Below are 26887 nucleotides of genomic sequence, written 5' to 3'. Positions count from 1 at the left end.
TGCAATCAAACATCAGCACAAAATACAACGTGTTTTAGATTTAGAGAAGCTGTTTATTTGTATTTCTAAATGCAATTTGTATCAAATAAGGACAAAACAAAGATATCGTTAGCTAAGTAAATATTATTAAGAACGACGAAGATTGAGTTTTTGGTATGTCTGTATGCGATTTAGTTGAAATAACGTCATTTTATATACAAAGAAATTCAAACCTTTTTGTAAGAAGACCCTCATAGTTTCAGTTCTGATAACATTTATCTTAATGTGACGTTTGTTTAGGATGTAACAAATATTTTGTACTAATATTTCGATTCAAAGAATCTAACGATAAATTTCTCTTGTTGCAGTATTTATCTGGGAAGCCATGCCGGCGACGTTATCAGTGCGCGAAGGATCACTCAACACTTGCTACGCCATCTAAGACAAGATCATTATAAATATAACATAAACGCGCACATCCGTTTTTATACTTTAAAACTTTCGTTAAAGAATTAAATAGTGGGTTAACAAATTTTGTATAAAATTAAAAAAAAAATACAGTACGAGAGGGCGCCATTTTGAGGCGGCCATTTTGTGTTAGTGTAGTGAACTTGTGTGACAAAATGGCGACAACGGGCAGTGAGATGTGGCTGCAGTGGTTCGCGTGCTGCTACCAGCCGGCCGCGCAGGCGCAGCGCACGCGACGAAGAATAGACCGCTCTATGATCGGAGCACCTACGAACTTCCAACATACAGGACACATAGGTAAATTATTTGTGTAGCTAGATTACAGAATAGACCCACCATAATTCACTTCTGTTTCATTGGTGTCGAATTTCACGTCCTTTGGTAACTTTTTCCGCTACGTCTTTACTGCCATGTCTGTCTCTGCTATATTGTCTTTTACTATTATTTATTAATGTTTTTACCCACATCACGTATTAATAGGTTAACCAAATTGTACCACATAAATTCAAATTTTTAGTATATGATTAGTTTGAACACATGTCCACTTTATACTTTACGATTACACAAAAGTTACAACTCGTAGACAGAACAACTTTTTTGAAGTTATAAAGGGAATACGGCAATTTTATTTCTTTGTTCTTTAACTGTTTGAACACATATAGATGTTTACAGTCACTGAATATCAAAGCTAATGAGTACATTCGATTTATTCCACTTTCTTCACAAAAACAAACCACAATTGAACATAAATTTCCACTTGACGTTTGCTTGATAATGAGCATTATAAATTCAAGACGACAACTGAGGTCCGAAAAACAGGTCCTTATGTCATCTAATTTGATCACATAACCTCGCTTTCACGTTACCATAACATCCCATAACTTAAAAAGTTGACACATTAATATTATTTCATTGTTTTAAATTTGAATAATCTTACTTATATTATAAATGCAAATGTTTAGATGGATGGATGTTTGTTTGAAGGTATCTCAATTAGCATAGATGTAGAACATAGTCTGGAAGAATATATAGGCTACTAATAGTTTTTTTTTATTCCGCGCGGACGGCGTCGCGGGCTACAGCTAGTTTTGCTATAAAAGTATTTCGGACAAGCAAAATTTTTGCACAAAGTCCTTCCTTTTCCCTGCATCCTAACTTAAAACGATCACAGGAACATATCACTAATATAGTTCTTAAATATTGTTTTAATAAATATAATTATTATTATAGGATAACGTAGTTGTAGTTTTTCTACAATTGTATAAGACTGAAAATTTCTTAGTATCTGTCAATGTGACAGACGATTTATACTACATTAGATAAGAAATAAGTAACCCAATGAAATTTGATCCCGAGAGATTTAAAGGCCGATACGAAACCAATCAGTTATTGTGACAGATTAATTGTAACCATTAAGAAAATAAACGCATAAAGATAACATTTAATATTAATGATTTGTCACTTAAATGCACAAGACAGTGGAGGAACTGGGTTCAATAAACTTTACCACGCATAACGCATACATGCGCAACTTAGCGACACTCATAATGTGCTTAGTAAACTTTTTTATTCGTACATTGTATCTATTTATACTTGAATACATTTACCGCGCTATAAAATAACGAACCCATAAAGGTCTTTAAATGTAATACCTTATAAGTTTAAAGGATATTCAGTATTAAATGGATTGAAAGAGATAACAATATGTTTTTGTATACGTGTTACGGCAGTGAAAACTCACGGTAAGACAGCGTGGCAGATCCATGTTCTTACCTTTGCCTAACTTTCTCTTCTCTGATCTGGATATCGTATTGACGTAACAGTCACAAGAGCAGCTGATCCGATATATCTTATCCAACTCTAGTGTCACTTCAAATCGGATTATTTATCATCGATATATCAATATCTCGACATCATATCGATATCTCATAACCTTCCCGAATACAATATAAACGACCCCATATTAGATATATGTTAAAAATTACCATAAAAAACACCTTATTTACTTATTGCAGTTATATTAATTTACATTAAAATAAGTTAATTATATTAAAAAAATTAAATTTTAACTGACTTAAATATTTACTTACTTTACAACACCTTGTGAAAAAGGTGCACCACACCTGCCAATATATTTTTATACGAAAAATAAAGTCTTGATCGATTGATGAAATTACAAAGACATTTGTCTTAATATTACCACTATTGCAGTACAATTATTAAGCCAATATTTTCACAATAATAAATCCTTACGTACATGTTCTGCAAGTACAACAAAAATAAGCAAACCCTACAAAAGAAAAAACGAACTTTTACACGCATAAAATTATAGCTATATCAATTTAAGCTTTAAAATATTCTACTAAGGTTTAATTTCTAATGCACACTGCTTACATAAAATGTCATTACGATTCAATGAAGATGCGTATGTGCTCCGAATTTGGCGTCAGACAAACGGACTGAGTGTACATAGGGTTGCCTACTTTCAAGAAATGTGTACACGAATAGTGCGAACGAAGCCAAACGAAGATCAGTGAATTGTCAACTTTAGACCCCTTGGACGACGTACAAAAAAGACATCCAGACTTACTTGCTTCATACCACCCATTTTGACTCGAAGACAGAGATGTTATACCTGTAACCCAAATATGCACATCCCAAAGAGTTGGCAACCCTAAGCACAGACCTTGTTTGGTACAATAAATTATATCGTCACGGCACAACCACAACTGAAAATTAGTTGTAGTTATAGGTGTGCACAATCGGGATAGCAAGTCGAATTAAAAGTGCTCTGTTACATTAGTACTAAAAAAAACTAATATAAAGAGTTTTGAGAGTAATAACTTTCTATTTGCTCATAGTATCTTCATCGTCACATAAAATACACTCCTGTTAACATAAACACAGTAGACCATCAACAGTTAATTAGTTCTACTACCAAATAACATTTTTACAATCAGACGCAAACGCGTTACGAATTCATTACCTAGTCACTTCGCAGTTTGACCAATAGGAAGTGGATAGATAGACTAACAAAGGCGTGAAGAAAAACCAGATAACGTTTCGCAAATTAATCTGTCTTCTTAAATCGATCTGTTATAACCCTTCACAGTATGGACGTATTGATTAATCAGCATTATATTGAAGACGAAGTTTTCCATTGTTGTAATTATTGTGCAATATCTGCCATCAGCAGATATAGCTTTCTTTACAAGTAATTTATTAAAATAATTCAGTCGATTGCTAGAGCTCGAGGTGACAACCCGGATTCGGAGACCATCCAAGTTTTCAATTAAAAAGTGTGTGGAAAAGTTTTGGGTTTTCTTTTTAAAAAGAACCCCAGCGCCGCCCGCAAAACAATTGGTGTCAGAAGTGTGGGATGTCGGTAAGTCTTAACATTTAAGGCTCTGACATCTGAATCCCGGCTCCGGCACTGCAAGATCGACAGTAAGCCTTGACTAGTTCAAGCCTGCGTCTTGATCTCTACCAACACACTACTAGGACGACGGTCAGCCTCCGCTTAAAGCGTGAGCCCGCTCCACGCAACTCCGATCCGCTGCACGACGGTCAGTCTCCACTATACAACGTGAGCCCGCTGCAGGCGAGTTAGCAACTCGACTCACCAACTGATCACTCATGAAGCCACACCTTCTAATCATCATACAGTGAGTGATTCTAAATTATTTATTGTGTTCAGTGAAGTTTTCCAGAAGTTCCAGAGTTTTACAAGTTTTAAAAAATTTTATACTATTTTCAATTTTGTACCATTTTTGATGTTATACTATTTCAAATGTTTTAATATTTCTACATTCTACTATTTTCAATATTTTACCAATCTTGATTTTAATTATTTACTATTTTTATTGTTTGCTATTTTACCATTTTTGATGTGTTTATTTTTATGATTTACCATTTCTTGTGAATTTTGTGTGTATAAACATATATTTTTCTATTCTATCCGCAAATTGCATAAAAGCTAATGGCACCTACTAGATCAGAAAGTTCCAAAGCAATCATGACGGAAAAAGTTACTCTCTCAGTTCTTACTAAATTCATTAAACCTTATAATGGGGACAGAGATCTGCTCCCCGCATTTTTAACTGACTGTGACAACGCAATGTCTTTAGCAACAGCAGAACAACAAAGTATTTTATGTAAATTCATTATTTCACAATTAGACGGAAAAGCTAAAATAGCGTGTAGTCTAAAATCGTTTAATACATGGTCAGAAATAAAATTATTCCTTAGAAATACATTTGGAGAAAAAAAACATTCTACGCATTTATTGTTAGACTTACAAAACTGTAAACAACTTAGCACAGAAGACGTTACTAAATTTTCTCTGAGGTTAGAATCAATCTTAACCCGACTACAGTCAGATATACATTATAGTTGCAAAGTTGAGGGCGAACTTGCGGGTCGAATAGCGGCCATGGAAGATCTAGCACTCAATACCTTCCTTCTGGGATTAAACTCATCAATATCAACCATTGTTAGATGTAGGAATCCGACTGACCTCAACGAGGCAATACAACATGCTATAGAGGAAGAAAAGTTATACAATCTATCAAAAACACACTTAATTAAACATCAAAAACATTGTCACATATGTAACAAAACAGGTCATAATTCTTCGGAATGTTTCAAAAATAAAAAAAATAATATAAATAAACAGCAACCGCAAAGCTTCTTTCATGTGAATTCAAATTATAACGCCAAGTATTATAAGAAGCGTGACTCATGTTCCAATATAAACTCTAACATTAAGTCATGCAATTATTGCAAAAACATGGGTCACACGATCGCGGAATGTCGCAAGCGCAAATTCAATGAGCAGCGTCGCGAAAATGCATCGCTTACAAAACCGGAACAATGTACATCGCGTGACTCAAACGTTAAAGCAAAAGTACACTTGTGCGATTTTAATGAAAATTTAAACTAAACGCGATTTCCGACGCGTGTCTTAAGAAATCGTATATATGCAAAGACACGACACATTCTACTAATTTTACTAATTTTACTAAATCAAATACACCTCAACCACAGCAGTTGAGTTCTACTAAATCTACTATTTTTACTAAATCAAATACATCTCAACCAAAGCAGTTGAGTTCTACTAAATCAAATACATCTCAACCAAAGCAGTTGAGTTCTACCAAATCAAATACATCTCAACCAAAGCAGTTGAGTTCTACTAAATCAAATACATCTCAACCAAAGCAGTTGAGTTCTACTAAATCAAATACATCTCAATCAAAGCAATTGAGTTCTACTATATCTACTATTTCTAATTTACCAAATCTTAACTCTGAAATTATTTGCGAAATAAATGCTAACAACAAAAAGATATCGTTACCTCATGTTTTTATTAAAACTAAACATGCCACAGAGCAGCTATGCTTCCTAATTGACACAGGAGCTAGTATCAGTATAATAAAAAAATCTAGTTTACAACAATTTCCAAATCTCTCTTCCGAAAAAGTAAAATTAAAAGGCATTAATAACTCAGAGCAGTTGGTCGAAACCTTAGGTACATTCCAATTAAAATTTATTTTATGTCATGAAACATTACATTACAAATTTCACGTTACTACCGATGACGTCAACTTAGATAACTACGACGGCATTATTGGTAGCGACTTTTGTAGTTACTTTAAAGCAAACATTAATTACGCCTCAAAGTCTTTATTAATAAAAAATTATTCTATACCTATTATTTATACACAACCAACTTATATAATTCCCGCGCGCTCTGAAACGGTTATTGAATGCGGCATATCAAATTACATTTATGAACATTGTCCCGACAATGAAGCTCTGGTATTGCATCACGTCATATGTAAAGGTGTTTACGTTGCCAATTCCATTGTTAAAATTAAACCCAATGGTAAAATAAATATATCAGTTTTAAATACAACTGATTCTGATATTGAAGTCAAAGATTATTACGTAGAGTTGACTTTTCTAGATCGCAATAATTTTAATTCAGATCAATGTCGCGATATTAATACTATATCTACTACTAAATCAAATCGTCTCAATCAAGTACTAAATTTAATTCGCTGTTCTCATTTAAATGAAGAAGAGAAAAAGTCTCTTCTCGAATGTTGCTCTCAGTACTCTGATATTTTCCATATCGAAGGTGAACCGTTATCCTTCACAAACGCAATCGAGCATAATATCAATACAGGGGATACGCCCCCTATTCATGTAAAATCTTATCGATTTCCTGAATGTCACAAAAACGAAGTTGACACTCAAATTCAGAAAATGTTAGAACAAAACATTATTCGCCCTTCTAATTCGCCCTGGAGCGCCCCAGTATGGGTTGTCCCGAAAAAAATGGATGCCTCTGGCAAAAAGAAATGGAGAATTGTTATTGATTATCGTAAACTTAATGATGCCACTGTTTCCGAAAGTTATCCACTGCCTCTTATCACTGATATTCTAGACCAATTAGGTCATTCCAAATATTTCAGCACACTGGATCTAGCAAGTGGTTTTCATCAATTGAAGATGAGCGCCAAAGATGCGCCAAAGACAGGATTTACTGTTAGTACTAATTCTAGCATGTCTGGGCACTACGAATTTACTAGGATGCCCTTCGGATTAAAGAATGCTCCAGCCACTTTCCAGCGTCTCATGAATACGGTTTTATCCGGTCTTCAAGGTCTTCACGCATATGTTTATTTAGATGATTGCATCATATACTCACATGATCTCGAATCTCACATGTCTAAGCTTAAATTAGTGTTTGATAGATTCAGACAATTCAATTTAAAACTTCAGCCTGATAAATGCGAATTTCTACGTCGCGAAGTTGCATATTTAGGTCATATCATCACCGACAAAGGTGTCTCTCCAAATCCTGATAAAGTAAAAGCTGTCTCTGAATTCCCAACTCCAGTCAATGTAAAACAAATTCGAGCATTTCTAGGTCTTGTTGGATATTATCGACGTTTTATTGAAAATTTTTCTAAGTTAACCAAGCCTCTTACGGCCTTATTAAAAAAGGATGTTCCTTTTAACTGGACCTCTGAGCAGGACAGTTCATTCCAAATTCTCAAAGATAAGCTTACCACGGCACCACTGCTTCAATATCCAGATTTTTCTGCTCCGTTTGTATTAACTACGGATGCCTCTAACTACGCCGTAGGTGCAGTTCTCTCACAAGGTGACATAGGTAAAGATAAACCTATCGCCTATGCGTCCAGAACGCTTAACAAGCCTGAAGGTAATTATTCTACTACGGAAAAAGAACTTTTAGCTATTATTTTTGCAGTTAAAACTTTCCGTCCTTATTTATATGGTCAAAAATTTAAAATAGTAACTGATCATCGCCCTTTAGTTTGGCTATTTAATGTCAAAGATCCAGGCAGTAGACTCATTCGTTGGCACCTAAAGCTCGAAGAATACGATTACGAAATCGTTTATAAACAAGGTCGTCTCAATTCTAACGCTGACGCATTATCTCGATATCCAATAAATACAATTGATATTAATAATTTAAATAATTCAAGTTATGAAAAATACTTCAAAGATCAATTTACAAAAAATATTTCAAGTCTTAACACCGTTATCGAAGAATGTTCACAAGGTTTACACTTATCCAAGTTTAAAACAATTGCATGTCCAGTCTCTTTAGACTTTGATTATTCTTTGCCACATTGTGAAGAAATATTATCGCAACTCGATAATTCTGCTGAGTTACTAAATTCCGAACGCGAGCCGTTCACTGTAAAACGTGTTAATGATAAAGACAAAACATACTATTTCTTATTTACTAAAATCCATCATTACGAAGAAACCAAATTCAAAGATATTTATAATTTACTAATAAAATTAAGAAACCAAATATTAAGCGAAGATGCAGATATTACTGATCTCGCTCTATCAGATTTCTCAGATCCTTTTTCTAAAATATCATATGTTAAAATTTATAATATGATTGCTTATATTTTTCATAATACTAATATTACAATTCATATTTACAAAAATCAATTAATTTATCCTACTCCAGTCGAAGTTCCAAAGATATTAAAAGAAAATCATGACTCTCCTATCGCAGGTCACCCAGGATCAAATCGCATGTATAAACGAATTAAAGCAGCCTATTATTGGAAAGGCATGCGCTCTGACATTGAACAATATGTAAAGAAATGTAAATTGTGCCAAATTAATAAACCTTTACGTAGGTCAAACAAAGCTCCAATGGAGATAACTTCTACTTCCACACGACCATTTGAGCGGTTAGCTCTTGACGTTGTAGGTCCTTTACCAGAATCAGGGCCCCAACAATTCAAATTCATTCTAACTCTTCAAGATGATCTTACTAAATTTTCTAGCGCTTATCCCATGGTCACATCTGCAAGTGACGAGATAGCTCGTAACATTGTACATTTTATGTCTCTATTCGGTTTTCCAAAAATGATTTTAACGGATTTAGGTACTTGTTTTACCTCAGATTTATTTAAACAATTAACTGAAATTTTAAAAATCAAAGCTCTATTTACGTCTCCTTATCATCCTCAAACTAATGGAGCATTAGAAAGGTCTCATGCTACCTTAAAAGAATATCTCAAGTCGTTTACAAACGAAAATCAAAATGATTGGCACTGTTATCTATTCACTGCTATTTTAACCTACAATACTACTCCTCACTGTACCACTGATTTTACCCCATACGAATTATTATATGGTTATAAACCACATATTCCTAATTCATTATATGAAAATAATAATAATAACACTTATAACGAATACATTCGTGCTTTACAATATCGTATGCGGTTTAGCCGAGAAAAGGCAATACAAAATATAATTAATAGCAAAGAAAAGTCTAAACAATATTATGATTCTAATTCTCGCGAAATTACTTATAAAACCGGCGACATGGTGTATTTGAAACATCACCACAGGCTCCGGAAGGCCTTATCTCCCGTATGGAAAGGTCCCTTTAAAATAATAAAGGTTCACAATAAACATAATGTTACGTTACAAGTAGGTCGAAAACACGTGAAGTATCATACTAACGAGATTAAACCTTCTACATCCTAATTTATCTTATGAATACTATATCTCTAATAATTACTATATCTTTATTTCCAGAGCCATATGCTATGGATCTCGCGCTGAATTCAAGATTACTCCTATATCGCATAGTCCCGGAATTTATTTTGAACCTACTACTAATATTAATTTTTACAATGATTATTGGAAGGTAATAACGCACATCGATCTAATATCTTTAGAACCTTATCTTGAAAATGTTGAAAAACAATTACACAAAACTCAAGATTTATGTATTAAAATTCAGTCGCAAGACGAAATTCAATGTAAGGATATCTGTAGTCCTATAGAAGTTTTAATACAATCAAATTACATTAAATTGCAATCTTTGTCTCATGTCATTATTAATAAATCTTCCACGAAGACCAAAAGGTCTCTAGAATTTGGTGGAGAAATTTTAAAATTTATTTTCGGTACCTTAGACGCCGATGACGCAAGGAAATATGACGCTGCAATTAACGCCTGTCAAAAGAGTGAGACAGAATTATTTCGTCTTATGAAAGATAACATACATATTGTTAAATCAACTATAAATAATTTTAACTCTACTATTTCCAAACTTAATCAAAACGAATTAAAGTTAAATACGCAAATTAATAACATGAACGAAATACTATCTCAAGTTACTAAAATCGATAATTCGTTACTCTATACTTCTAAGATAAATACATTTTTAAATATTATTGAAGGCTCTTTATTAACGATTTCTAATTTGTTAGATACTACATTAAATGCTATTTTATTTTCTAAGGTAAATGTACTACATCCTAGCGTAATTAGTCCCTTAGGTTTATACACCGAATTATCAAAGCATAGTAACCAAATAAATAAAAGACTCGATTTTCCAGTTCAATTAAACTTAGCTAACATTCATTCTATAATTGATGTCTCTGAATTAATGTCTTATTACTATAATAATAAGGTTATTTTTGTGTTACAAATTCCACTAATTACACAAGACAAATACACTGTTTATAAAAACATTCCTCTGCCTACAGCTCATGAAGATTCACATTACAAAACATTTGCACTTATCCAACCTTCTAACTCCTATATTGCCATTAGTACTGATAGGATGCATTTTGCAATGTTGGATAGTCTAGAAACTTGTAAATCATTAAATGATGAATATTCGATATGTCAATTAACTACTATACTTTCAACACTAATAAATCCAAGTTGTGAATCAAAGTTATTAACAGAGGTAGTCCTTACACTACCACCCGAATGTAATTCTAAATTATTATATGGTGAAATTGATATTTGGCATAAGTTGAATAATAATAAATGGATTTATGTTCAATCAAATATAAATAAACTTACAATAAAATGCGATGACGCAATTAGTGATCACTCGTTAATCGGAACAGGAATAGTCAAAATCACCGATAACTGTATTGGTTTTTCTAAGACTATTCAGTTGATGCCAGATAGCTCAATTTCTGTTAAAATATCGTCTCCTTTAGACATAAATTTTGATATAACTATTGATGATTGTTGTAAGAAAGACATATTCAATAAATCATTACCATATCTTACTCCTATATCTTTAAGCAAAATTAATCTAGATTCATTAAAATACGCAAATCACCAAATGGATGATTTAGAGAAAGAGTTAAATAATGTACAAAACGAATCTCATTTTATTAAATATGTCTCATATTATTCTACATTTACTTATATCTTTATTGTTTGTTTAATTTTCTATATTTGTTTCAAATTGTATAAATGTTACAAACAAAGTCGTCACAGCAGTGTTGGCTGTTGCATACAAATATTCAATCAATGCCATAATAAAAAATCAACTAACCAAAGTAATAAGTTGTCAAATGTCATAGAAATGACAGATATTTCTACATCCGACGATGAGAAATCTACTAGATCTCTACCAGTTATGAATTACAAATCATGTAAACCTAATCTAGATAAAAATCTGACAATGTCAAAAAGAAATATAAACTTTTAAGTAATTGAATGTTACTAATTTTGTGCACTTACTATTTCTAAGATTAATTAATAATTTCTATATCATTTGTTTAATTATGTTTAATTTCTAGTTCTACTATTTTTGAATTGTAAACATTTTATTCAATTACTATTTTCAAGAATTTTTACTAAGTTTACTATATCAATGTGTTTAATTATAATTCTACTATTTTTGAATTGTAAACATTTTATTCAACTACTATTTTCAAGAATTATTACTATATTTACTAATTTCAATGTGTTTAATTGCTAGTTCTACTATTTTTGAATTATGGACATTTGTTCAATTACTATTTTTAAGAATTTTACTACATTTACTATATCATGTGCTTAATAATAATTCTACTATTTTTGATTATAACAACATTGTATTGTTATTTCTAAGTTATTTTTACTATGTTCTATGTTTAATGTTGTCCAATTTCTAATTTTCTATTTTTAATGATGTTCAATTTCTGTATGTTATTTCTATTTTCAATGGTCTCCTAATTCGCGATTCTAATTCTTATTCCAATTCTAATTCTACTTCGCTTCATCTTAAATGGATAAAGCTTCGTCAAAAAGGGGGAGCTGTTATAACCCTTCACAGTATGGACGTATTGATTAATCAGCATTATATTGAAGACGAAGTTTTCCATTGTTGTAATTATTGTGCAATATCTGCCATCAGCAGATATAGCTTTCTTTACAAGTAATTTATTAAAATAATTCAGTCGATTGCTAGAGCTCGAGGTGACAACCCGGATTCGGAGACCATCCAAGTTTTCAATTAAAAAGTGTGTGGAAAAGTTTTGGGTTTTCTTTTTAAAAAGAACCCCAGCGCCGCCCGCAAAACAGATCGCTCATATAATTACGATAAAAATCGACGCCCGACAACTCACGTATATTATTAAGTCTAGATTGTCTTAATCTTTCAATTATTGATTATAAATCTGCAGTTTTACAAGTAAAGGTAAAGGTAAAAGGTAAAATAAAATTTTCCCCCATTTTGTAATAGGCTGTTGTTATCTGAAACTTTAGTGTACCAGATAAACAAAAATACGTCAATGTATTTCGCAAACACACATCTTTGATATATGCCAAGCTATAGGAGTGTTAACCTGGTTAAAAATAAAACTGGCCACATTAAGCTATTTCTGGCCATCACACGCAAACGCTACTGAATAAAACAAGAGGTTATAAAAACCGAATCATAATACTACGACTGCCTGTGTTTTAAAAATCAGTCATGATCGTGACTTATGTCTTCAATGGTCTCTTATTAGCTAACCTTGGGCTCTTTTTTTCTTTATATGCACACAATTTAAATATTAACTACCAAAATAAAGCACATGAAAATCATATATCGTGATACGTGAAGATGATTCAATAACATAACTTAACGATTTCAAGTATCTACGCCAAAAACATCCACTCACTTACTAGTTTTACTAATTATCTAGTTTGTGGATCTATGTGGACTCTGTATTCTATTCCAAGGATTTGTATTATATTCTGTAATCTGTAATGGACCAACGTATGTTTATATATCGGTATCGAGGGTCGGAAATAGCAGCAGAGTTCGGTGGCTTACTGAGTCATCGCTAAGGAAGCGAGCCACTCATATAGGGCTGTCTGCCTCTGGAATTTAGTTTAGCTATTTTAACATCGTAAGCTAAATTCGCAATAACTTGTAGGAGCCAACTATGTAACTTCAATAAGTTCATAACTTGGTTGGCTAATTGCTAACAAATAACTCGATTCCTTTTCAGTCCCTCAAAAGAAAAGATTTAAAATATCTATCTTTATTTTCTTGTAATTGCCTTTTTGTTTCTTTCTTCTTTTGTTTAAATATAAGATTGATTTTCCTTGTCAGTCTTTCCTTAACTATACTTTCCAAGTAATGAGATAGTTAAAATATTCCACGCTTCTAAACCATTTACCTTAAACGATATTATCGACAACACATTCAGCATGCTAATACGTAAATCAAGGTGCCTTTGTTTGCTTACGGATAAATCTGTATTAAATAATTACTTGCAGTGGAAAATCGGAAACATTTTTCTTGTCTTAATGATAGAAGCAAAAAAGCCTAACTTAAATAACAACATCATCTAGCGATTCTGTTATTTTATCTTTTTAAGAAATAATGCAAGTAGATACATCATTACTTACTCCCGGTATCTGAAATGACGATTATTCGTTTTGAAACAAATTTACGGAACATCCAACTAAGACTACGTAAAAGTTTAACAATGCTTTGATAAAACCGTAAGATTAAATTTAGACCATTGGGCGAAAACTATAAATCCAAGTCAACAATAGCTAAAGGACAATGTGACGTTATAAATAACAATCACAATAGATATTTGTTTCCATCGCGGTCGAGGGAATTGTCTCCATTGAGATTCGAACTTCACACCTATTGACAAATGAATTGAAAGGGAAAATTGTGCGAATAAGTTTTTTTGTAACTTGAATACAATAAGCTATAAGATATGATGATTAACTTTGCGTGTACATATTTTTTGAACATTATTAAACGATAAAATTTTAAGGCTATATATAATGCTGTAATTAGGTGTCATAAATAATGCAAAGAATATTTTATCCTATAAGTAAATACTTCGTTTATAAATCTAAATAAAATATGAATAAAAAATGTAGAGTAATAACTCTACATTTTTTATTCATACAACTGTTACAAAAAAATGTAGAAGAATATGGTAAAAACATAAGAATTTTAGGGAAGTACAAAAATTTAATGTTAAACAAATCGCTATGAGATGATAAAAATATTTCTTGTTAATCTATAGATGCGTTTTACTGAGTTTTACACGAAATCATATAAGACCCATTGGCCACGGGAAAGTACACGCTAGAGACCGCAATAGCGAACTTTCTAATATAACTACGTACGATATATTAAGCGCTAAATCCCTGATAGTCTATTACGGAAAACATAAAGTCAAATGTTTGATTGCCGACAGGCAAAACTTAACTTCATCGAGCAGATAAGAAAATGTGCGCTTATTCTATCATCACAGGACTCTGTTATGGAATGAATTGATGTGACTGTTTTATTTTATACTTTTATATTGCAAAAAAGTAAGTCCTGCGTTCTTAAGTCATGACAATATTTCTAATCTGTAGCGCTTGTCAGATTACTTATTAATCTTACTAATATTATAAATGCGAACGTTTAGATGGATGGATGGATGGATTTTGATGAAACAAATGTAGAACATAGTCTGGAAGAACAAATAGGCTACTTAATAAGTTTTGTTTAGTACCGCGCGGTCGGTGTCTTGGGCGACAGCTAGTAGGTAATATTTATTACCATTTTGGGAATGATTACTGCGACTTCAATATGGTATTACATTTGGAAATTATTGAATTATATAGTAGATTTTATTGGTTGGTACCTATGTAAAAAAAATCACTTAATAAGATTAGCGAATTTCTTGTAACCGCTTCGAAAGCAGAAACGACGTAATGGATTAAAAACATAGGCACAAGTCCATCTATTAAAGCTAAAAGCTCATCAATTTATAAAACTTTCAAGTCATAATAACACCATTAATGATATAGAAAACGCCTACAATTCTGTTGACCCTAATGATGATGTATTCCAGGAGTGAAGATATCAAACCAAAGTACAGTTCATAAAATTAATTTCAGATAAGATGGCTGCCGCTTGTGCTTATTAACTTTATGTGGTAACACAATCCGACCTAATTCTTGCGGACACAAAACATCGTTTCATTTTTACCGCGGTCGGTTACGCAACAGACTCATATGGGTCACGCTGCAAACATACACATTAATCAAGTCCAGCTGGATTATAATTACAGAAACCATCCGCATTTTAGTCTCTTTATAACAGTAGAAAGCGAAATAGGTTATTTTTTGGAAGCTTTTTTTTGTTCATTTAGACTTCAAAGGAGCAAGCAGCTTTTACTATCGATCCTTGATGGTCAGTTCTATTTCACCTTCCTATCCTTTTCTAAATAGAAAAGGGGAAGAGGACTAGAATTGGACCAGCTCATAGACAAAACACAAACTTCTTCATAATAATTCATAATTCATAATTCATTTATTTGCCATAAATAGGGTACAGTTATTAAGGTGTTACAGAATCTTTGAGTGCGACCTATTTGTTAATATAATATTAACATGCAAAAATTTATAATAATATTAGGTACAGAAAAAATAGTGAATACATAATTATAGGATTTCATAATCATTTAAAGTAGTCAATGTCGCTTAATTTATTATTAGTAAAGGTCAAAATTTATTTATTGAATAAAATTGTTTACTAGTCAAATATATAGAAACAAAAAGAAAACACAGATATAAATTCCATATGAAAACAATTTCCAAAAATGATCAGAGAAATGCATAAAATTTAGTCAAGGACTGTATTAGACATTGCTAGTATTTGTATTTAAGAATTCGTCAATTGAATAAAATAAATTTTCCATTAGCCAAGTTCTCAGGGTGGCGCTGAACTTATTTTCAGATACATTTTTTATGGAGTCTGGCAGCTTGTTATAAATTGTTCTACACATTGCATAGCAATTTTTTTGAAAACGAGCGCTTTTAGGCACTACCTCAAGTAGGAGTTTATCAGGGTATCTAAGAGTTCTGTCTCTAAAGTCTTTTGCCTGTTTAAATAAACTGATATTGAATTTCACAAATTTGCAAACCTCAAATATGTAAAGGCAAGGTAGTGGCAGTATATGTAAAGTCTTAAAATGTGGGCGACATGACTCATGCGGCGCTATACCTATAATAGAGCGTATACATCTTTTCTGTGCAACAAATGCTTTATCTTTGTCAGTACTATTGCCCCATAAGAGTAAGCCATATCTTAGTACCGAATCAACATAGGCGAAGTATGCAGTGATAGCAGTTTTTTTATTTGCAACTTTTCTTAATTTATACAAGGCATAAGAAAATCTATTTACTTTATCGCATACTTTTTTAATTTGTTCTTTCCAAGAAAATTGAGAATCCACTATTAAGCCTAAGAAAGTAGTACTTGAAATATCGTTTATAATTTGGTCATCAAAATGAATAGAAATTTTTTCATTGGGTAAGTTATTGAAGTTTATAATGTGAGTCTTGTCTAAGTTTATTTTAAGATTGTTTTCGTTTAGCCATTTTGTTACCATTGTTAATGTTGTAGTTATATCTAATAGATGATTATTTCTTGTACTTTTTTTGTCAGTAGTGACTATTACAGATACATCATCAGCAAACATTATGGTTCTGAATTTCACTTTGTCTGGTAGATCATTAATGTATATTAGAAACAGTAGTGGGCCCAGGACACTACCCTGCGGAACGCCAGATGTATTTATTATATTCTCGGAATAGTAGGTTTGTGTCTCAAATTGTGAGTTAAGTTGGTTTATTTCTACACTTTGATTCCTATTTGAAAGATATGAGTTTACCCAGTTTAATGCTGGGCCTCGGATTCCGTAGGCCTCTAGTTTACTTAAAAGAAGTTTATGTGAGACGAAATCGAAAGCCTTGGACATATCAAGAAATATTACTGAAGTGTAAAGGTTCTCATTGACATTGTGTAGTATATCTTTGACTAGGTGAAATGATGCGTGCGTGGTCGATTTCTTTTTTTGGAAACCAAATTGGCATGATTTTAAGATATGATATTTTTTGAAAAATGACATGAATTTTTCATGGATGACCTTTTCAAATATTTTAGATATAATTGGAATTAAGGTAATGGGCCTGTAGTTACCTATATCCAATTTATTCCCTTTTTTATGGAGAGGCTTAATGATTGATTGTTTTAATTTTTCGGGAAATGTTCCGGTTTCTAAAGATAAATTTATTAAGTAAGTCAATATAGGGCTTAAAATTTCTTTACACTCATTTATAACTTTAGTTGTTATTGAATCATAACCTTCTGTGTTTGTCTTTTTCAAATTTTTGATAATATTTTCTATATATTTTTCATTTACTGGTGTCAGGAAAATAGAATTATAGTTAGTATTTTGTATGTCAGGTGTATTTTTAGTTGTTTGGTTTATATTATTAGTTAAATTTATGAAGTACTTATTGATTATATTCGCTATGTCCAAGGGGTCAGTTATTTCTCTTTGATCAGATACTATTTTATTTATTAGGTTATTTCTGTTTATTCCCCCTGTTTCATTTTTTATCACTGTCCAAGTGGCTTTAGTAATATTTTTACTACCACTCACAAATTTTGCATTCATGTTTTTCTTTGCTAGGGCAATACATTTTTTAAGGCGTTTATTATAGTTTCTATATTTACATCGATTTGTGTTTGATTTATTTGTGTAGTATTTATAACGTAGTGTTCTATTTGTTAAGCAACTCTTTTTCAGGCCTTTTGTTATCCATTTAAACTTGTTGTGTACACCATTAGTAATTTTGATTCTAATAACTGGAAAGCATAGTTTGTAAAGCAAGCAAAAGTCATCATAGAATTTGTTAAATACTGTGTTAAGATCCGATTGTAAAAAATATTTTTTTGTTGTACAGAAGGTGGAAAGATATTTTTTGAATATACCTAAGTTTTTTTTACTGTAGTCTCTTTTAAAAATGTAATAAAAATCATTTGATTTAGATTTTTTTTCCTGGATGTTGAATTTAAGTACTTGTGCTGTGTCATGGTCTGAAAGCCAGAGTTGTAATACAGATCCAACAGCATCTGCAATGCTACTTATGATTAGATCTAAACAATTGTTTCCCCTTGTTGGTTGTCTTATATGTGCGTGGAGGTTATATTTCTTTATAATATCTTCAAGTTGTATTGTTACTTGATTAGATTCTAAAATATTAATATTCATGTCACCAGCAATAATAATTTTACATTTTTGATATTTTATTAAACATTTATGTATAAATAAGTCTAGTTTATTTAAGAAAATGTCAATATTTAATTTTGATTTGGAGGGAATCCTGTATATGCAAGCAATTATTACTCTATAATCAGTCAGATTTATTGTGCAGCATTCAAAATGATGTAATGTAGCCAGATCATCTAAATAGGATAGTTTTGTATATTTTAAACCTTTTTTTACCAGGATACAAGTTCCCCCTCTTTTTATTGACCTAGAATAATTTGTGGCCAGTTCATAATTTTCAAGATTAATATTTTTTTCCTGACCAGATTTAACGAAGGTTTCAGTGAGGCAGAGGATGTCTGGGTCGATACTATCTTTTATCTCATCTAGGGTTATTTCTAGTATTTCTTTCTTAGATAATATGCCGTGTATATTTTGATGTAGGAGCGTGACTGGTTTACCCATATTAGGAACGAAAAAGATCTTTTTTGGGAACGATAGTAGGCGAGGTAACAGTGGATGTCTGTTTATCCATTACGATTAGATCTGTTTGTGTGGCTTGTAATTGATTTGCTGTTAATACTTTTTTTAGTTGCTGCAGTATATTTATTAGTCCCATTCTGTTTAATTTTCCGGTCCTAGGCGCAAACATGTCTAGTGTCAGTGTTTCATTGGAGTCAAGTACATAAGCGTAATTATATGTTTTAGCGTCTAGATATAATAGCGTATTGAAAAATTCTACTCGGCAATTAAAAATCTCTGTACCGCATGTATATGTTGGTAATAATATTAGGATATTTGTGTTTTTTATACTTTTAAGCACGTCGCGAGTGTAATAGACTAGATCTAGATAGTTTATAGATGTTTCAAAATCAGAGTCACCTATAACAACTACACAATAATCACTAAGAGTGAGCTTTTCAGTTCTCTTGGAAAAATCATGAAGAAGTTGTTTCAGTCCTACATTTGGTGTAACAAAATGACAATAATCATATTTGAGATCAAAGTCGAGTCTTTTTAAATTTTCAATCATAGAATTATGGTTATTTGTACTCAATATATGTAGTTTCGGTTTTTCAATCTTAGGCTTAGGTTTGGGTTTGGGAGGTTCTTCTTGACGCCGGAAAACCGTACGTTGACTTTTTGCAGGACCATTGCTACAAGACTTTTCTCTTCGTTCTTCAATCCGTCGTGTATGGCTAATTGGGGTTGTTTGTAGGCATTGACTTCTGTTTATTGATGTCTCGTTATTGTTTCCGGGTTTTATTTTATTTAAATTTTTCCGTTTAGGTGTTTTACATATGGATGTAAGAGTCGATATTTTCTTGTTTAGTTTCTCAATTTCCTTTTTTAGGGTAAAGTTTTCAGATAATAGTTTGTCAACTTCTTTCTCTGATTTGAGTAAATTTGTCTGTAAATTTTTATTAACTTCTAGTAACTCAATGTAATTTTGCTCTGTATTTTTTAGGTCTGGACAACTCTTATTTAGATTTAGAATTTCTGTTTCAGATACAGTAGATTCCTCATATTCCGTACACAATGATTCAAATGAGTTATGGGTCGAAACATTAACTACAACTTTTTTACGTTTTGTAATGTTATTTTCTTCTGATCCTAGCGTAATTGGCAGGACCGGACGCGTTGATAATGGTGTGCTGTGGATATTTAATGGTGTAAGGTTGCACTGGCATAGGTAGCATTTCCATTTAACTTTCGTTTCAGTAGTCATAAGATAGAATCTTTTTTCAGAGACGCTTGTACATTTAAGATGAAAAGTTTTCGTACATTCACTGCATATCAGCAGTTGTCTGTTGGTGATTAACTCATTACACTTGCAACAGATTTCATCCATTTCCTTAGTTTATTATTACCTTTTTTTTTTTTGTTTGAGATATACAACAAGTCGAGAAAAACGTAGCGGAAAGCGTTGTCAAATATCAGCAAGTAACGATTGTTAATCTATGTTAAATTTCCGAACGTACTTAATTTGTTAATCTGTGCTTGTCAATGTCATAGTTAAATAGAATCAGCTGTTCTATGAGTGGTCAAAAATTACACATTCATATACATTTTTCAAATTTGTTTGACCAATAGTTTCAAAAGTTTTTATGTGTGTGATATATTTTCAAAATAACAGTGATCTTGCAAATTGCTTTCAATGTATTAATATAATTATTAGTAATGTTACCTTCAAGTTCTGTAGCAGATTCATGATTTAGAGGTTATGCCAGTCTTTTTCTTCAGTAATTTTGCTTGGTTAGAGTGTTTTTTCTATTTTTTATTATAATATTTCGTAATAGCAGACAATAACAATACTATCTCTTGCACACACACATAATAAGTCTTCTTTCCCCTCGTCGTTCTGTAACGTCTGTCATCTGCAAGGACGTGGTGTTTAACCTACCCAATTTAAAACATACTCTACCACTGTTAAATATCCATGGTTAAGCCGGTATTACTTATTAAATCACTTCTAACAGTACCTATACTAGTTGCTCATTCTTTTTTAATATAAATTTTCTCTCATACAATTGAATAGCGTATTAATAGGTCATAATTACTTTAATTATAGTTTGTCATAAAAGTAATTGTACATGCTTTACCTTTCTAGGTATAACTGCGGGATTAGTCTCACGATATTTAAACTCGTACATCGGCCTCTAGTCTATTGTATTGTGAATACGTGAGATTCTATGTCTATTTGTTGAAAACGAGCGTTGCTTTTTTTCTATACAACACAAAAATACAACTCTCAATTGTAAAGATGAAATGAAATGGGTTTTTGTTTGTGATATTTCATATGTATTACAAGCCATTGTTTGTGAGTCCTTTATGTAGATAGAAATATTGTATTATTAAATTCTAAATATTCTTGTTTTAGTGTCATAATAAATCTTTCATATGCTAAATACACCATTCTCTTGCTCTTCTAGAATACATAATTATTAAACAATAAAAAAAGTTTGATCGTCTGCGGCACTTTGTCACTGTTAACCAGTATTGCCATATGCAAACTTTCAATTTCTACTAATGTCAAGCCATTGCAGAATTGTCATAGCTACTTAGTTAATTTTTCTTTTATTAAACTTAGCTTATATTTGTTTATATTTGGTAGTAAATTCTATACAGTAAGAGGTCAGGGTCAAGATGATTTCGTTCACGATATAACGTCTAAGTGCCTTGAAATAGTCACGAGGATTTTGGCACTTAAAATAAACATTAATTCTGTTTTCATAGATACCAGTAGAGTAGATAAAGAGTATTATTGTTAATTAATTCAATTAAAAGATTATTATTTCTTAAAGGTCACCTTGATTACTACTTGTTACGTTCCTAAACAACATATACAGTACATTTAGTTGTCTGTGATAAGTTTATTTGACTAAAGCTTACTGTAACAGTATTTAAAATTATGATAATTTTGAATTATTTAGTAACTGCTGACTCCAATTTCATAATTTTAACCTATTCATGTAACCTATACTTGATTGAACAAACAATTTTTAATTGTTACTTGAATATACAAAAATACACTGATGTATTATAGTACTTATGTGTACCTACTTAATTTAAAATAACTTTGATTATGTGAAAATTACGTTGATATTGTGTCAATATAAAATAAACATTAAATAATTATTACAATACATAATCCTAATCTCCAATTTCAATAATCTTTGTAAAAACATAATTTTTCTTTAGAATTTCCATATATTATATATATATAGTTTTTTAATTACAATTCTTTGTTTTAGCTCAAAAAGCCTAATCGTGGTAAGAATCCCGTTTCTTAGGAACAGCATATTAGTAAAAACCACGAAAGTTTGAAGTTATATATCTTTGTATATTTATCTTCGGGATCACTTTAAGAGGTTATCTCGAGGTAATTGAACGATAATAAATAATGCGATTAGTAAACGGACGAAAGCTTTTATTGTAATTATCTAGTTTTTGTTATATTTCGATGTCAATAATTAACAATTTAAAACTACTGAAACCTATATAATTACTAAAAGAATAGTTTAACAGTAACAGTCTGATTATTATTGAAATATGAGTTATAAAAAAAATCACTCCATTTGGTTAAGAAAAAAGAAAATACTGCAGTATTCCTAGCGTTTTTGCACGAGACATCTTCAGACAAAAGGCCTTATGAAAGATGTTCAAAGTAGACAAACTTAGACGAAGTACGTCTACGTACTTACGACTTACTTCTCTAGACGGAATAAAGATGTGAGGAAAGATATCAAAACAATGTTTACCTCCCGAACATCTAAAGTTACGATTAAATATATGTTATGTTTCACGTAGTTATCTTACTAATATTGCGAATGTTTAGATAAATGGATGGACGGATAGATGGATGGATGGATGTTTTTGGAAAGTATCTCCAGAATGGCTTAGCGGAACTTGCTGAAATTTGGCATAGATATAGAACATAGTCTGTAAGAACACATAGGCCACTAATTAAGTATTTTTAATTCTGCGCGGACGGAGTCGTCGACATCAGCTAGTACATTATATATTTCAATATTAATTTGATTGAATATTAGTTTATTTGCTGCCTTAACCATTGCCGTATATAAAGATAACATAAATTTTAACCTATACATATTTCATACAATTTTGACGTATAATTGAGAGTAGATTTTCAAAATGTCATTTTGTATTGTAATGACAACACTGAGATAATTTAGCTTCATAAAAAGCCTATGGAGGTATTTTTTTCGCCTCATTTTTGTGCTCCGGATCAGGTAGATTATATCTATGAAGCATAATTACACAATAATTTAGAAGACCGCGACCTCGTCTCCGACCCCTCGCGTGTTTGACCACCATTAATATCATTTTATAACAATTACGTTATATTCCCCGATGACACGCTAAGGTTATTAATTTAGCTATATTTATAAGCTCATCTTTATTTTTTTACGTAACATAACAAAACGACGAAACCAGCAGTGAGTTACATTATACCCCATATATTAAATTCGAACATTACTGTAACCATCGAATGTGTCTGTTATTATGTTTGACATACATAAAACATTCATACAATAATATTATATGGTCATCCCTTTCATTAAAAAAAAAAACAAAGTGACAAAGATTGAGGTGATTTGAAAACGGATACGGCATAAAGTAGATTTCTAATTGCTTATTCTGTGTACACATCGTTGTAGCTAACTATTTGTTGTTATTCCAGGGTCTACGGATGTGGACATGCCATCATCATTGCTGCACACGATACAGAACCAGATGCAGAGCAAAGGCGGCTATGAAATGGCTTATGGAGTTAAGGTGATTCTTTTTTCTTAGAATTGCTCCTATCATTATAAAGTACGATGGTCACAATTGTCTTCAACATAAAAACAGCAACAACAGTGGGTTTAATACTAAAATTTGTGACAATCGCCTTCGTATCGTCATTGTCAATGATGTCAAAATTAGTATGAAACTTTTGGTGTACTTTACGCCCGATAGGGCGTACGCTGCACACATTTTAGTACAAATTTTTCGGCATGTTGGCGTTTCTCATTGACTTACTTGAAAAGAATAGAAAACAATTGTTCGTTGTTTTTAAAATTAAGTCTTTTTTAAAATCTTATATATTGGAAATCTTTTTGTCCATAAAACATTTTAAACGCATTTTATTTACTTATTTTTGTGCTGCATTGTTTTTTTTTAACAAAACATTGTTTATTTTCCAGGTGTACTAGCGCGGCTGTTTCCTTGGACTTTAGTGAATGCAGAGTTTATAGTAACCAATCAACGTGTGTTATGATCTTATACACTATTATATTTATATTTATTATTAAAACCCATAGAATTTAAGTTTTAATTTTAAGATACTTTTGTGTACATAAGTCATGACCGAATTCGGTGAAAAAAATCTTAAAAAAAGTTACCTAAATGAAAATGTCACCTTCACGCACAAGGTTATAAATTAAATTTAAACACAATAATGTGAACGGAAACTTCGACAATCTTATAAAAAAATATTACCGAATAAATTATAAAATAAAATCTCATATTATTATTGTCTTTGGAAATTACTTCAAGACAATAAATTGAAATATTAGGTACGCAGTTTTATATATTTCGCGATAAAAGTAAATGTTGAAATTTTGTACATATTTTGGAACATTAAAAAGGACAAACAATGTTTTACCTTCGTTATTTCTTTTTCTAAGGCTGAAAGATCGATAGATAATAAATAGTATACTTCACAACGAATGTAGAGTAAATAATTTGATATATATTTTTTTAATCGTAATAATTATTACCAAACTTTTGGTATTGTAATCCAGATATGTAATTCAATACAACATATCCATAATAATGTATTGAATTATCTCATCAAAACATATAATAAAGGTGAAAATTATTTTGAATAAAAATTACAATACTGTTTGTAATGTCATTTTATTTCATTAAATAAATTATCTCTGTTGAGATTTGCACAGAAAATAAATATTTTTAAATAAATGTTGAAACTTAAAAAAGAACCTATTTATTATTATAAATTTTTCATCCAGTAAATGAAATTGTAGAAATAAGAATTTAATAAGAATAAGAATAGAACCTTCTTTTTTTTTATAAGTTTTAAAAGATTTTTTTCTCCAAATCGTGATATTTTTTTTTCATATGTGTTTCCCCGCATGTCAGATTTCTGATTAATTTATATTTTAATTTCAAGACGATGTTTTTATAACTACGAAATTAATATTTGGCAAATTTTTAAATTTTTCAATAGTGTAAATAGATTGCCTCATATTTACTCCACTACTATAAGTACCACTACCAAAATAACTGCATACAAAGATCTTAACGACGCGACGTGCGAATGATATTGTCAGACGCAACTATAAATACGCGTACTTTAAAATGCTTCTTAAAAAAACCTTAAGCACTCTACTCAGAAATACTAGTAATTCGGTAGCTGATTAACTGTTGTTTTCTGAGATCAACATTTCTGTATAAGACATCGTCATTTCTGCTAAAACTTTGACAAAACAGAAATAACAATATGTTTTAAATGGTAATTTTGGTCTCAGAAACCCACGATAAAGGGTGAAAACTCCGAAAAAGATCATTTCGTGAACCATAAAGCTATGTTAAACGTGAAATAATAATCTTGTGAATTTGCAGAAAACGTAATCATTACATTGTATTAATTTGTGTGAATTATTCGTTTAATATTTTGTTTATTGTAACACTATTATTTTTATTGTAAAATTATTAATGTACGGTTAGTAGTTAATTTTAGGTTACGGAAAGTGTGAAGTCAAGTAGAAATTAAGTTTATATTTGTGAGAAATTAGTTTACATTCAAGTGTGCTAGTTAATAATATAAATAATTTTAAAAATATTTATGTAATCCAGCATTTTTTTCGAAATTGGTGGCGATAATAATGTTATTTACATTAATATAAACATATGAAAATACAAATTAATTTTAAACGACTTCAAAAAGGAAGAGGTTTTCAATTCGTCTATATGATTTTATATTTTACTTTTTAAATATTATAATTTTTGAGACAGAATGAGCATAACTTCAATTATGACTCAACTGCTTTCATATTTTATATTTGTTAAAACAAGTAAAACCGAAGTAGGTAATATTTCTCCGTCCATGAAAATCTTCGGTTTTTCTTCGTAAAAAAAAAAAGATTTTAGTATTTTGTGGTATTTGCTAATTTCAAAAGATACATATGATAGGGTTTTTTCGTTCATATTCGCCGCCAATTTCATTTGTTAGTACGACATTAGAATGGTCTCCATTCGTTACAATATTGTATAACAGATCAATTTAATATTTCAAATATACCAAATCATTGTTAAATTTTACCTAAGTATATTTTTGCAGGTGTTGTTAGTAGATAATATCTCATATTTAATTACTTTATATACAGTTTTCTTGATATTTCTTTTTGTATTATATAAATGACATATTTAGAGTCTATTTTCTCGACCATCTCTTTAGTCTTCTTGCCCGAGAAGTTTGGGCACTTGAATGACTGCAAGAAAGAGACGATCCGAGAGACTGAATAAGGGCCACCATGCAAAGACTGTTCTAAGCAGTATTAAGAGTATTAACAGTAGACACCAGAAATAACCACACAGAAGACAAGCGACAATGGAAGTAATTCAGCGTACAGTCTGATGAGTGTTTTTAAGGTCTAATTTTAGTCCGCTTTCCCTTCTCACCCTTTTGTTATAAGGAAAGGATGAATAGGTTAAGTGGATTTCATGGACGAGGGTACGCTTAGAAAGGAAAAATGTTCAATATCTGTGCGTCTTCTCCATTAGTGGTATTTAAAGAAAGGCAACGTATCTGTAATTGCGGATGTCTATGGGTAATGGTCTCTTCGCCATTTCGGCGAATTTATGTGACCGCTTGTTCGTTTGCCGTATTATATTAAAAAAGTCGCTTCAAAACAGAAAAGATCGCTTTTAAAAGATGGGCGTATGTCTTTTTATTTTTAGCGGTTTCTTCATTCTTATACCTGCTTGAAACAGTGTCTATGACGGCCCTATGATATAGATTCTTGAAGTTTTTT

General features: G+C 31.2%; 1 protein-coding gene across 1 annotated transcript; it reads left to right on the top strand.

The window, feature by feature from the left end:
- Positions 1-500: 500 nt before the first annotated feature.
- Positions 501-24123, top strand: LOC106721135 (CDC42 small effector protein homolog). The gene is made up of 3 exons (XM_014516009.2): positions 501-744; positions 23530-23624; positions 24035-24123. Exons 1-3 carry the CDS (start codon positions 603-605, stop codon positions 24041-24043), a joined length of 246 nt encoding a protein of 81 aa, XP_014371495.1. The 5' UTR covers positions 501-602; the 3' UTR covers positions 24044-24123.
- Positions 24124-26887: the final 2764 nt, after the last annotated feature.

The sequence above is a fragment of the Papilio machaon genome, chromosome 18 (assembly GCF_912999745.1).
Source record: "Papilio machaon chromosome 18, ilPapMach1.1, whole genome shotgun sequence".
Taxonomy (NCBI): Eukaryota; Metazoa; Arthropoda; class Insecta; order Lepidoptera; family Papilionidae; genus Papilio; species Papilio machaon.
This window is presented reverse-complemented; position numbering and strand designations above follow the sequence as displayed.